Raw genomic sequence first — 12674 nt, forward strand, 5'->3', positions numbered from 1 at the left:
TCATGGTCCTGGGATCTTGGGATGGAGTCCCACATGGGGCTCCCTACAGGAAGCCTCCTTCTCCTTCTGCCTATGTCTCTGCTTCTCTCTCTGTGTCTCTCATGAATAAATAATAAAATAAAAAGAAGCATGCTTCATCCGTGACGTATCCTTAGCACCTAGCACAGTACTTACTGCATTGTAGGACTTTAAGAAATATTTGTGGGGCAGCCCGGGTGGCTCAGCAGTTTAGTGCCGCCTTCAGCCCAGGGCCTGATCTTGGAGACCCCGGATCGAGTCCCACATCGGGACTCGATGTGGAGCCTGCTTCTCCCTCTGCCTGTGTCTCTGCCTCTCTATCTCTCTCCCTCTGTGTCTCTCATGAATAAATAAATAAAATCTTTTAAAAAAATATTTGTGAATGGATGAATGAATGAATAAATAATGTCAAGTGTATTCTCCAGGATATCAGAGGAAAGAAAGCCTAAATTTTGGAGAGGAGATGGCCAACTCAAATCAATTGGTAATGACAGCCTGTAGTCCAGTGTGGAGAAAATGATTTTGAAGTTGCATCTGGGGTCACAGTAGACTGATCATTTAATCATGTCTGCCAAGGCCCTGGAAAAAACCCCTACAAAAACAAGCGCTAAGGATTTGACATCACTACTATACAGAATGCTCACTATCCTGTTGGAAATAGTCCAGAATCATGAAATAACCACAGTTTGCCTCCTTTCTCTTTCTTTCTTTCTTTCTTTCTTTCTTTCTTTCTTTCTTTCTTTCTTTCTTCTTTCTTTCTTTCTTCTTTCTTTCTCTCTTTCTTTCTTTCTTTCTTTCTTTTTTTCTTCTTTCTTTCTTTTTTTCCTTCTTTCTTTTTAAAGATTTTATTTATTTATTCATGAGAGACACAGAGAGGCAGAGACACAGGCAGAGGGAGAAGCAGGCTCCATGTAGGGAGCCTGATGTGGGACTCCATCCTGGTACCCCGGGATCATGCCCTGAGCTGAAGGCAGACACTCAACCACTGAGCCACCTAGGTGTCCCTGTCTCCTTTCTCCCTATTGCCTCCCCACTCTCTGACCTTCCATCTTTCCTCTGGGTCCAGAGGGCTGTGTTGCATTGCACAGGCCCTCTGAAGCGTTGGGTCTCTTTCTTTGGGCTGGTCTCTGCACCTGCCTCCATCAGCATTATTTCAGTTGTTTCACTCCTGCCCTGAGAGGCAACCAAAATGAGTTGAACCAATCCACTAATATTCTAAAATGACTGGACTTGACTTTGCGTTCTCCACCTCAGGATCACCTCCAGTTAAATTTAGCCTGGGGGTGTGGTGTGTGTGCATGTTTGTGGTATACAGCTGGGTAATGAATCAAATGCCAAGGGGACCAAGGATGCCTAGTGAAGGTGGCCAAAGTGAGGGCATATGCAGCCCCCATGCCTGCCATGCTAGAATGTGAATCCTGTGCTGCCACAGCCTCCAACTTTTTTAAGAGAGTCCAGAAATCTGGATTTTTACATAAAAACTCCTTAGTTTAAAATGTTTGCAACCAGGAATGCCTGGGTAGCTCAGTTGGTTAAGCACCTAACTCTTGATGTCAGGTCAGGTCGTGCTCTCAGAGTCTTGAGATCAAGCCCTGCCTGGGTTCTGTGCCCAAAGAGGAGTCTGTTGAAAATTCTCTCTCCCGAGGATCCCTGGGTGGGTGGCTCAGTGGTTTGGCACCTGCCTTGGGCCCAGGGCGTGATCCTGGAGTCCCAGGATTGAGTCCCACGTTGGGCTCCCTGCATGGAGCCTGCTCCTCCCTCTGTGTATGTCTCTGCCTCTCTCTTTCTGTGTCTCTCATGAATAAACAAAATCTTTAAAAAATAAAATAAAATTCTCTCTCCCTCTCCCTCTGCCCTGCCTCCACTCACTCACTAGTGTGCATGGTCTCTTACTCTCAAAAAACAAACAAACAAAAATTTGCAATGAAATAAAGTTTCGAGAAAGCAGTGGGCATACTAAAGAACATGGTGTTGGGCTGTCCTTGGCCCACTTGCCATCCCCACCTAGGCCCCAACTAACCTTTCCAATCCCTCTGCAATGGCCTGGTCCTTCAGAGTCCAACGTTAGGTGACTTCCCTTCATGACACCACCCTGGGGGGGGCCTCATGGTAATCACCATCCTGAGATCTCTCAGTGCATTACCCCAGTTCATTCTCCCAGCGCTCCCTCCACCTCCCCCCCCCCCTCGCCCCGGGGTGAAGTAGTTGCACATTCAGGGGAGGGCGACGCTGAGATCTTGCTGGGGTCGGAAAGCCAAGGGGTTTCGGGTTGGAGCTGAGATTCCAACCCCCTGAGTCTGACCTCTACCTGGAGCGGCACTGCCCCCTTAAACGCCTCAGCAGCGGGAGCCGATTCGACTCTGGATTCAGGGCGGACTTCTGAGCCGCGCGCCTCCGGGCGCTCCTCTTCCCGCCCCGGGGGCCGCAGGCGCTCACTCCCGTTCCGGGTTTTGCCGCTCACCACCCTCCTCGGGAGGGAATCCGCTTCCGCGTTTTGCGGAGCGCCGGGCGTGGAGGCGGTAACGCGCACGCGCGCGGGGATTCGGCCCGGGCCGAGCGCGCGGCCCGGCGATTGCGGGTGAGGGAAGGGCCGGCCCCGGCGGGGTGGCGGGTCCGGCGGGTCGCGGCCCGGCCCCGGGCGAGCGGGAGTGTGGGCGAGGGCTTCAGGGCTCCCGGGGCATGCGGGGGCTGGGGGCTAGAGCCCGGGGCCGGGCGGCGGGGGCAGAGGCGGGCCGCCGTGAGGCGGGCGCCCGGCCGGGCCCGGGCCCGTGACGCGGGCGGGAGGCGGGTGCGAGGCGGCTCCTCCTCGTCGCGAACTCTCGGTGACCTTGGCCGAGTCACTTCTGTGCCCCGAGCTGGCGCCTCCGTCCGTAAAGTGCGAATTATAAGCCCCGCCCGCTAGATGGGGCGCTTGGAGGCTCGGCGGCGAGACCCCGAGGGGTACGTGGAGCGCCGGGCGGTTTGCCGCGGACGATCCACCCGGGGCGGGGGCAGGGCGCCTCCTGGCTTCGCGTTTTGCTGCGTGCCTGGGGCAGGAGCCCTCGTTTGCGTGTTTTAGGGACTATTACAAAGTAGTTGCAAAACTTTTAACCTAAGAAAGAGGCCCAGGCCCTGCTGTTGGTGGGGTGCTCCCTCGGGCGCGGAGGTGGCTCCACGAAGGTGTCGGGATGGGCCGAAGCAGCGGAGCGGGGAGACCCTCCGTCTTGGGGGGTTAATGTCTGTGGTTCCCGTGGTTTGCCCAAGCCCTGCCCGCCCGCCCGCCCAAGTTTGCGGTGCTGGCCAAGCAAGTTTAGCATGTGTCCATGTGAGGCCTTTGTGAGCAGTGGAGTCAGCGGGCTCTCCCTAAACGCTGAATTTTGTAGAGTGAATATGGAGGATCCTATGGCGCCCATAGTTTTTTTTTGGGGGGGGGGGGAGGGGGTTGGTGTGGGATCTCGGGAGCCCTTCCAATGATGGGCAAGGGTCTGCGGTGTAGTGGATTACCCAGTTACGAATGATAGAAAGTCACCAAAGTGAGAAGCACGCATACTCGATACTCTAGGTTGGAAGAGATTTAGGATCTTTCAATTGACTTAAACCGAAACTTTTTCCGCTGCAGGTGACTAGCATGCAGATACCCATTCTCTGACTTGCTGGCCCTCTACTGACATGGCCCACCGCGGTGGGGAGAGGGACTTCCAGACTTCAGCGCGGCGCATGGGCACCTCGCTGCTCTTTCAGCTTTCAGTGCACGAGCGGGAGCTGGACCTGGTTTTTCTGGATCATAGCTATGCCAAGCCATGGAGTGCCCACCCAGATGCCAGTAGTGCCCGCCCCACGCGCATGCTCTTTGTTACTCCCCGGAGGCAGCACGAAAGTACCATGTGAGTTTGGGCTTCTCTGTCCCAAGGGCTGCCCTTGCCCTAACTGGACAGTCACCAGATGGTGGGGATTAGAGAGGATTTTATTGTGGGCGATTGTATGGGGGCCTTGGATGTTCACTTCAGGTATCCCGCCTCTAATGTAGACATCTGCATTCAAGACCTCTAACAAGTTGGGAAAGCAAGCAACGTATCCCCATAGTTAATAGGACTTGTATGGAAAGAGGATTATTTAGCTGGCGAAGAAAAAGACTGAAGAATTGAGTTTTAAAAATCGCCGCTCATGATTAGACTCATTTCCTTTAGTCCAGTGTTCTGGCTTGCTCCAACACTGGCAACAATGACTTTTTTAAGGGAATGCGATTTCTTTTTCCTGGCTTCACCCAGCAAAGTTTAGGAGCTTTTCCAAGACCTTGCTTTCAGCTTGTCACCCATGGGTTGATACTAACCCTTCCTAGGTGTGATTGTATTTTCAACTGGCTTACATTATAGGGTAAGGATTTTTTTCATAAACTTACTGTGTAATATGTGATACAATTACATTTGGCCTAAATCAGCTTGTTTAGCACTTCTTTTGAGCTTTAAGGTATTCTAATTTTATTTCAAGATCAGTTGATATATACTATTTTGACGATCAAATCATGCCCTTAATTTGTTAACTTTTTTGGGGGGAAGAGATTTTTTTCTTTGTTTTAATCTAATCAAATGTCTAATGTTTCCTCTAGGACAAGTTTTAGGTTTGTTGGTGAATAGAAATCTTGTATTTTGCTTCTTTTTACCTCCCATTGAGCCTTAATGAGCTAGAGGTACCATGATATGTGTGTGTGTGTGTGTTTAAGATTTTATTTATTTATTCACAAGAGACACAGAGAAACAGAGAGGCAGAGACGCAGGCAGAGGGAGAAGCAGGCTCCACGCAGGGAGCCCGACACGGGACTTGATCCTGGGTCCCCAGGATCACACCCCAGGCCGAAGACTGCGCTAAACTGCCGAGCCACCCAGGCTGCCCCTGATGTGTGTGTTTTAAACGAGAACAGAATAGTTGGTTTTACTTTATTTCCCAATGAGGGCAGTATTTGGTTGGCTGTCTTAGTTGTAACAGGGTAGGGGAATCTGTGACTTTTAGGGATAATCTAGCATAATCTTGATGCCTCTGGCATGGGGCATAACTGCAAGAGCTCCTTTATAGCTTCTTGCTAACATTGAAACTCCTGTGTTGGGATGTTTGTGATGTTTTCTTAAAGTGAGATTCCGAGGACTTGCTCATTTCAGTACTTAGAAAATTATTACCTCTTATAAACCATCTCCATGTATAGGTCCTAAAATGGGAATTAGCATGTTCTAGGGACTTTTTTAAAAATTTTTTTTATTTTTTTAAAGATTTTATTTATTTACTCATAGAGACAGAGAGAGAGAGGCAGAGACACAGGCAGAGGGAGAAGCAGGCTCCATGCAGAGAGCCTGACGTGGGACTCGATTCAGGGTCTCCAGGATCACACCCTGGGCTGCAGGCCGCGCTAAACCGCTGCGCCACTGGGGCTACCCCTGTTCTTGGGACTTTTTAGGTCATTCTGTCTGGAATATGAGTTGTAGTGAGGGTGTTAGTGGGAGCTAGGGAAGTTGGTGGAGGCTACCTCATATAGGAATTTGATGCTAAGAGTGGTAAGAAGTCATTAAAGGATTTTAAACTAGAGATTGGATTTATATCACTTTGAATTTTTGTTGAGTAGATATAGCTCAGGAGTGGAAATAGAAGACCTGCTAGGAGACCATTGCAGTAATGGGGGCCAGAGATCATGATAGGTTGAATAGGGGCAGGAATAGTACAGATGAAGAAAAAAGATAACCTTGAGATATATTTCATAGGTTGAGCAACCAATACCTGTAGTGAATTGGAAAGACAGGCCAGGGTTAAGGGCAACGGTGAAATTAGGGTGAGTAAGATTTTTGGCTTGAGTAGCTGAGTGGTGCCTTGAGTTGGGGAAGACCAGGAATGAGGCCCCTAGGGGGTGGGGGATAGTTTTGGAAAGGTGAAATCCAGAGTTCTCTTTTAGGCATACAAGTCCAAGGGCCTAGTCCAATGTCTGGTCCAGAAAAGATAATCAGCTCTTTGACCTACCACCAAATCTAGCTGCACATTATTTCACTTCATTTCATAATGATGTAATTATTTCAGCTATTGGGAATAGATGCAATAAGATCATTGGGATCAAAAAGTTAAAACTCTGTTTGGCAGACAGCCAGTCGACCATTTTGATGGGCATGCACTAATTTTAGTGCAGTGAAGAGCCCAGCCCTTACGGCGCTAGGATATCATTAACAACATTTTAAAATATGAAAGATCTATCACATGTCCATTTTTATTTGTTTCTGTTCTAGGCTCCTTACACAGTGAGTTAAATAACTAAGGTGTATATATTCCAGGTGATCTGTCTTAGAGAATCATATGCTTTTATAGTATATAATTAGCTACCAGTTGACTTGACAGTGAAAGGGAAAGTTTGTATGAATAATTTAAAACTCGAGGAACACTGTCCAACGGAACTTTCTGGGATGAAAAAAATGTTCTGTATCTGTGCTGTCTAATGTGGTAGCTGCTAGCCACATGTCTGTTGAGCACTTGAAATGTAGCTAGTGTAATGGAGGAACTGAACTTTTAGTTCTGCTCAATTTTTATTAATTTAAATAGTTGCATTGTGGCTTATAGTTACTGTATTGGAAAGCACATCTAGGCAGTCATCTGTTTGCTTATGGAAAATTTTTGTCTTTTAAAAACAATAGCTATTTGTCATTTTTTTTATATACACTTGTTTTAAAATGACTTTGTATTCCCCCAGCACATAACAGCTTGTCAGAGGGCAGAGATCTAGACAAGTGTGGGAAAGATGACTTTGGATCATAATTTTCTTGTGGGTATAATGTGCTTATGCATACTTTAAAGCTGATTATATTAAAGAGTCATTTTTTGGCAACCAGATGATCGTTAAACACCTGTGTTGTGTGAAGTACGTGTGGCCTGGTCCTATTTCCTCACCTGTTTACAGTGAATCAGACGTCCCAATAGATGTGGAGACAGTCACATCAACCCCTGTGCCGCTCTATGACAATCAGAAGGCACGCAGCGTGATGAATGAGTGTGAACGGCATGTCATCTTCGCCAGGACAGATGCAGATGCCCCTCCTCCACCAGAGGATTGGGAGGAGCATGTCAACAGGTAGGCTGCTGCTCTGGAGGACTAGTCACTACAGGGTTAACGGTCATTGCATTGTAAATATTTTATATCATCATCTTCATTGAAACACATCTATTAGGAGCTTACTTCATTTGTAGCCACAGGTGTCAGAATGTTTTCTTAACTCTGTTATAACTCAGCTCAGGATGCAGTGAGGTGCTGGAGAGGAGGGCTTGTGTCTCAGCCATCTTTGCATCCCTGACACCTAGGACACTGCCTGGCACGTAGTAGGCATATAATAAATGTTTGTTGAATAAGTAAGTGAATTAAATGTGACTAGTATGACTAGTTCTGTATCTCATATATTAGAGGTTATGATTTTGGAGTTAGCCAGACTATAAACAAACAAGCCATTAAATAAGAGTACATTTCTAAGTTAACTGTATTTATATAGTCTATAACTAGAGTAATGAAAATGTTTTGGAGTCACTTGAAAAGCTAACAGATGTTTGATTTGAATGGCTTTTAAAAATAGATTTGCAGTCTGTGGTTTTGAGGGAGTTTTCATGAGTCTGTTGGCTGATTTTATTCCCATGCTTCCTACCGACCCAGAGGACCCCGTTCCTCTCTGACCCATTTGTTATCCTTTGGCACACATTTATTTTTTACTTATGGCATAAGAACTTAATGAAGGTAAAACTTACATACCATGCAATTCACCTGTTTAATGTGTACAATCGGTGGTTTTTAGTATATGCACCACCACAGTCAATTTGATGAACATTTTTTGTCATCCACAGAAGAAACTCCATACCCATTTCCTCCTAACCCCTTCATCCTCTGGCAACCACCAGTCTGCTCTCTGACTCTAAGTTTACCTATTGGATGTTTCATATAAATGGAATCATACAATATGTGGCCTTTTGTGTCTGGCTTTTTTCACTTAGCATAATGTTTTCAAGGTTCATTCATGTTGTAGCATGAGTCAAATACTTCATTCCCTTTTATTGTTGAAATTGTGTCCATATACCACATTTTGTTTATCTGTGATATTTGAGTTGCTAACACTTTTTGGCTATTTTGAATAATGTTGCTATGAACATCTGTGTACTTATTTTTTTGTGGACATATGTTTTCAGTTCTCTTACCTATATATTTAAAAGTGGAATTGCTGGGTCATATGGTAACTTTGTTTAGCTTTTGAGGAATTTCCAACTCTTTTTTTAAAGGGGCTGCACCATTTTACATTCCCACCGGCAGTGTATGAGAGTTCCAGTTTTTCTACATCTTTGTCAACACTTGTTATTGTCTGCCTCTTTTTTTTTAATTATTACCATTCTAGAAGATGCAAAGTGACATCTCATTGTGGCTTTAATTTGCATTTGCCTGATGGCTGTTGCTCTCTCTGTCTACTGTGTAAGGGATTGTTAAAATCTTCACATCAGGAGTGTGTAGGTGGTAAACTTGCCATAATGTTGGAGAGCTCTTGTTTTATAATAATGGAAGAGGAGGAGGTAATTAGGAAGAAGGGTAGGAGGTTTGAGGCAATTGGCATGGTTGTTGAGCCTGGTCAGAAGTGAGGAGTGAGATGAAGCAGGTATGCTTGTGTGAGGAAGGTAGTCGCTATTGAAGGAGGAGCAGTTCTGCATCTGGGTGGAAGAGCTTGTGAAGTTGTTTGCAGTCTTGATTTGGAATTAATGTTGTGCCCAAAGAAGGGGAAATGCTCTCCAGAGCTTCAGCTAAAGAAGGAAACTTCCACTGTGAATGAAGATTAACTACTAGAGTATTACCGGAGTCAATGAATGCAGCAAAATAATTTATTGCCATTGTTATAGTTAATAATAATAAAAAATAGTGACAATGGTAGTACCAAAAACGAACTGCCATTTGTTGAGTGCTTTCTAGGTGCCAGGCATTGTGTCATGTACTTCATATGCATTATTTCTTTTAATCCTCACAATAATTCTCTGAGCTATATCCCTTCTTTGTCTCTATTTTATAAGATGAAGAAACTGAGCTCAGGGAATTTAAGAAACCTTAGTTTAGGAAATGATGAAGCAGGAATTTGTTCAAAGCAAGCTGTCTGACTCCAGAGCTCAGTGTTCTTGGCTGTGTATCCTCTCTTTAAGGGCACATCTCTTAAAAAGAGAGACCAGTAGTGGTGGCTGAACAAGGTGGTCTCACACCATTATATATCCCTTTGTGGTGGTACTGATTGCCTTGTCCTCAGTTTGCAATTTATGAAACTGTGGGAGAATTGCATGAGGTTTTTTTTTATCTGTTCACCCATGGTCATGATTAAGAGGTTTTTTGGGGACTTTTCATACTTAACAAAGTCATCAGAGACTTAATGCATATGAATATTTGATTCTTAATTTATAAGAAGAGAAATAACCTTGCAAGGCAGATGAGACACTGGGGTGGCCTGGCCAGAGCATCAGTTCTCAGTAGGAGAGTCTGGGAAGCTGTTCTGTTCCAGAAGTGGGTGGTGAGTGGACAGTCTGCCCTGGAGGCACCCTCCTTCAGCAAGGCAGCTGGAAGCACCCATCTTTCTTCAAAGCAAGATGGGCTCACAGAGTAGGCCAGGGCACACCATCACCTGCCCAGGCCTGCAGAGAAACACTGACAGTCTTATCTTTGGCTTGTCTTTCTCCATGTGGACCTTCCATCCTTCTGTTATGACATTGCCACAGATTGATATGATTAATTAGCGCTCAGTTTATCTCAGATTATTTGTTTTTTAGTGTCTGATGAGATTTTGGAGGAGTCCTCTCATTAGCAACAGGCTTACAAACCATCTCTTCAGGTAGGTCACTTTTGCACACAGCTAATTTCATTATTTGATGATACTTATTGGCTTCAATTTCAGAGGTCACCATTTTATGACCTTGTCCCTGAATCCTGGATGTGTAGCCTGTGTAGAGCTTGCAGTTAGTTCCCTCTGCTCTGATTATAATCATCTTGTTGCCATTCTTTCCCTTGACTTGATTGTTAAATTGCTGCTTCTTTTCTTCCTGTATAAAATTCTGTAAAATTACAGTTTCCCACATCAAGAACTCATGGGCTGTAGGATGGTGCCCTAGAAATCTGTTTTTCTTTAGAAGTTACTGATCTATCAGTAGAGTCAGAAATTTAATTTTCTTTGTCAAAGCCTTTTCCCCCCTCTCTTGAATTATTTTAGTAGAAACTGCCTTTATATAGCTTTCTGTGTATAGATAATGAAGGCCCCCCTCCTACTCCTAACTGACTCTAACTTTCTCTAGTAATGCCTAATATTTTGTAAAACAGTTTAAATATTCTTCTGTGCCTGATTTAATTGCCTAGATCAGGGGTTGGCAAACTGTGGTCCATGTGCCAAATTTGACCCATTGCTTGTTTCTCTATGGCCCATGAGCTACGAACAGTTGAAAAAATTAAAAAGACCCATAAAATTCAGATTTCAGTGTCCATAAATACAGTTTCACTGGAACACAGCCATGCACGTTATTTAGGTATCGCCTGTATCTGCTTTTGCACTATACCTATAGAGTTGAATAGTTGTGACCCAGACCATGTGGCCCACAAACTGAAATATTTACACTCTAGTCTGTTAAGGAAAAGTTTGCTGACCTCTGGTCTAGATCATGCTCTTGTGTCTGCATGTCAAAGTCATGTGACTTGTAGAACCTTTTAAAATGATTTATATTTGCTGGTATAGCACTGTTCTGAGGAAGTTGGACTGGCTTTTTTTCCCCCAGATGTTTTGTCAAATTCCAAGTTTAATAGATGCACAGGTTTTGTTTTTTGTTTTTTTTTTTAAGATTTTATTCATTCATTTGACAGAGAGAGCACAAGCAGGGGTAAGGGCAGAAGGAGAGGGAGAAGCAGGCTCCTTGCTGATGCGGGCTGATCTCAGGTGATCCCAGGACCCTGGGATCATGACCCAAGCCAAAGGCAGATGCTTAACCGCTTAACCGATGGAGCCACGCAGGCGCCTCAGATGCATAGCTTTTGAAAGATATTTAACAAAATACTCCTGACACATGATATTTCTCAGCATGGTCAAATGAATTTTAGGACATTCCCAGCATTTCAGTAAAAGTATCTATTGTCCTTAAGCAAGTTGTCTTATTTTAAAATTCAGAACTTCTGAAATCAGCCAAAGAAAAATTGCTCTCTGTTTTAAAATTTGCTCTAATTATATCTCTCAATATTGTATATATCTGTGTATTAATTTTAGATTGGATGTTTGAAATTTTGAGTCAGAGATCTTTGAGTTGTTCCCCCCCCCCTTTCTTCCTTTCTCCTACTGTCTAAGCAAGGAATTATATGTAAAAAATAAATGTGGCCTATTCAGTCTTTCCAGTGTTCTTTCTCTCTCTCAGTTTGACTTCGAGTTAAATCCTTTAGACATTTTAATATTGAATTAGTCTCCCTTGTAATAGTATCAGAGAAAGAACAATTGCCTTTGAAAATATCTGGCTTTTTTTGGGACCAGTGTGACTTTGGCTGCTTTGGATACGATGAGCCAGAGGTCAGACATCAGTCAGGTTCTATCAAAGCAGGGGGAATATGAGATTATCTGATCTCATCTAAGAAATGAAGAAAAGGCACCTTTGCACTCATGAAAATTGAATTGGTTTAGGTGGGGGGGAACACATTGACTCACCACAGTTCCCATCAGCTATTTGACTGTTTAGACTTGTATTTAAAATTCTGTCTCCTGTTTTTAAATTTTTCCTTAATTATATCTTTTGCATGCTCTTTATCTTAATCTTGGGTTAGATCATTTTTTTTCTGCCCACTTAATTTTCCAGCCTCCCACGAAGCTGACAAAATATAGAGAACACGTTTCAGTTCTTGGAGTCACTTTGTTATATATCTAGCAACAATCCTAAGAACTTTTTCTGGGATTTTAGACTTTCAACATTGTGGTTTTTCAATTTAATTTCAGCTGTCATTGGTGTATCGTAGTAATTTCTAAGTAGCTTTCTAGCCCCCCTCCCATTTTGTTCACATCATTTTTCTTGCTTCCATCATTTTGGGTTTTAGAATAAATACAGAGTAAAAAAGAATAGAGAAAACATCCTGTTACATAATAAAGAACAGGATAATTTTGGAAATGCTGTTGGTGCCTTGTAAATAAATTATACCTCATTCTCAGTCCTTGGAATTAAAGTTTGCAACATGATTGATAGACTTTGAGAAAGCATGAGATTGTTGAACATGAAGAAATTGTATTCATTCCTTAACCTGTTTGATTAAAAGTGAGCATGAATGCCAGAGGTGAGGCTACAGTGTAATAACACTTTTGAGGTGTTGCAGTTTCTTTATTCATACTATTTTCACAGAACTGGAAATTAGACATTTTCGACACAGATAGCTTTTGATCTTTCATTTCCACTTCAAGAAATTTATTCTACAGAGATACTTGCATGCCCGTGTAAAGATGTAGACAGATGTGTGTATGGTGGGGAAAGGAAGGGTGGTCACTGCAATAAAAGAGACACAACCTAAATGCCCACCAGTAGGGTAGAACCAGGCATTAAAAACAAAGAGGTGTGTTAATATGGAAATAGATCCTTGGATTTCCAAGCCCACCTGAGAATCGATATACATGAGAAAGCGACTATTCATGTGAATG

At 43.9% G+C, this 12674-nt stretch overlaps 1 protein-coding gene across 10 annotated transcripts in view; it reads left to right on the forward strand.

Moving 5' to 3' along the window:
• The first annotated feature begins 2530 nt into the window (after positions 1 to 2530).
• KANSL3 (KAT8 regulatory NSL complex subunit 3) overlaps positions 2531 to 12674 on the forward strand; it is a 43197-nt gene continuing 33053 nt past the window's right edge. For 2 of the 10 annotated variants that reach the window (XM_041755405.1, XM_041755403.1), the window contains exons 1-2: positions 6961 to 7093; positions 9796 to 9857. Coding sequence is in view for 8 of the 10 variants with exons in the window: in XM_041755403.1 (XP_041611337.1) it covers positions 9802 to 9857 (56 nt within the window). In the remaining 2 variants the exon portion in view is untranslated. The other 8 variants (XM_041755396.1, XM_041755395.1, XM_041755397.1 and 5 more) reach the window with 8 other exon arrangements.

The sequence above is a fragment of the Vulpes lagopus genome, chromosome 5 (genome assembly GCF_018345385.1).
Source record: "Vulpes lagopus strain Blue_001 chromosome 5, ASM1834538v1, whole genome shotgun sequence".
NCBI classification, from domain to species: domain Eukaryota; kingdom Metazoa; phylum Chordata; class Mammalia; order Carnivora; family Canidae; genus Vulpes; species Vulpes lagopus.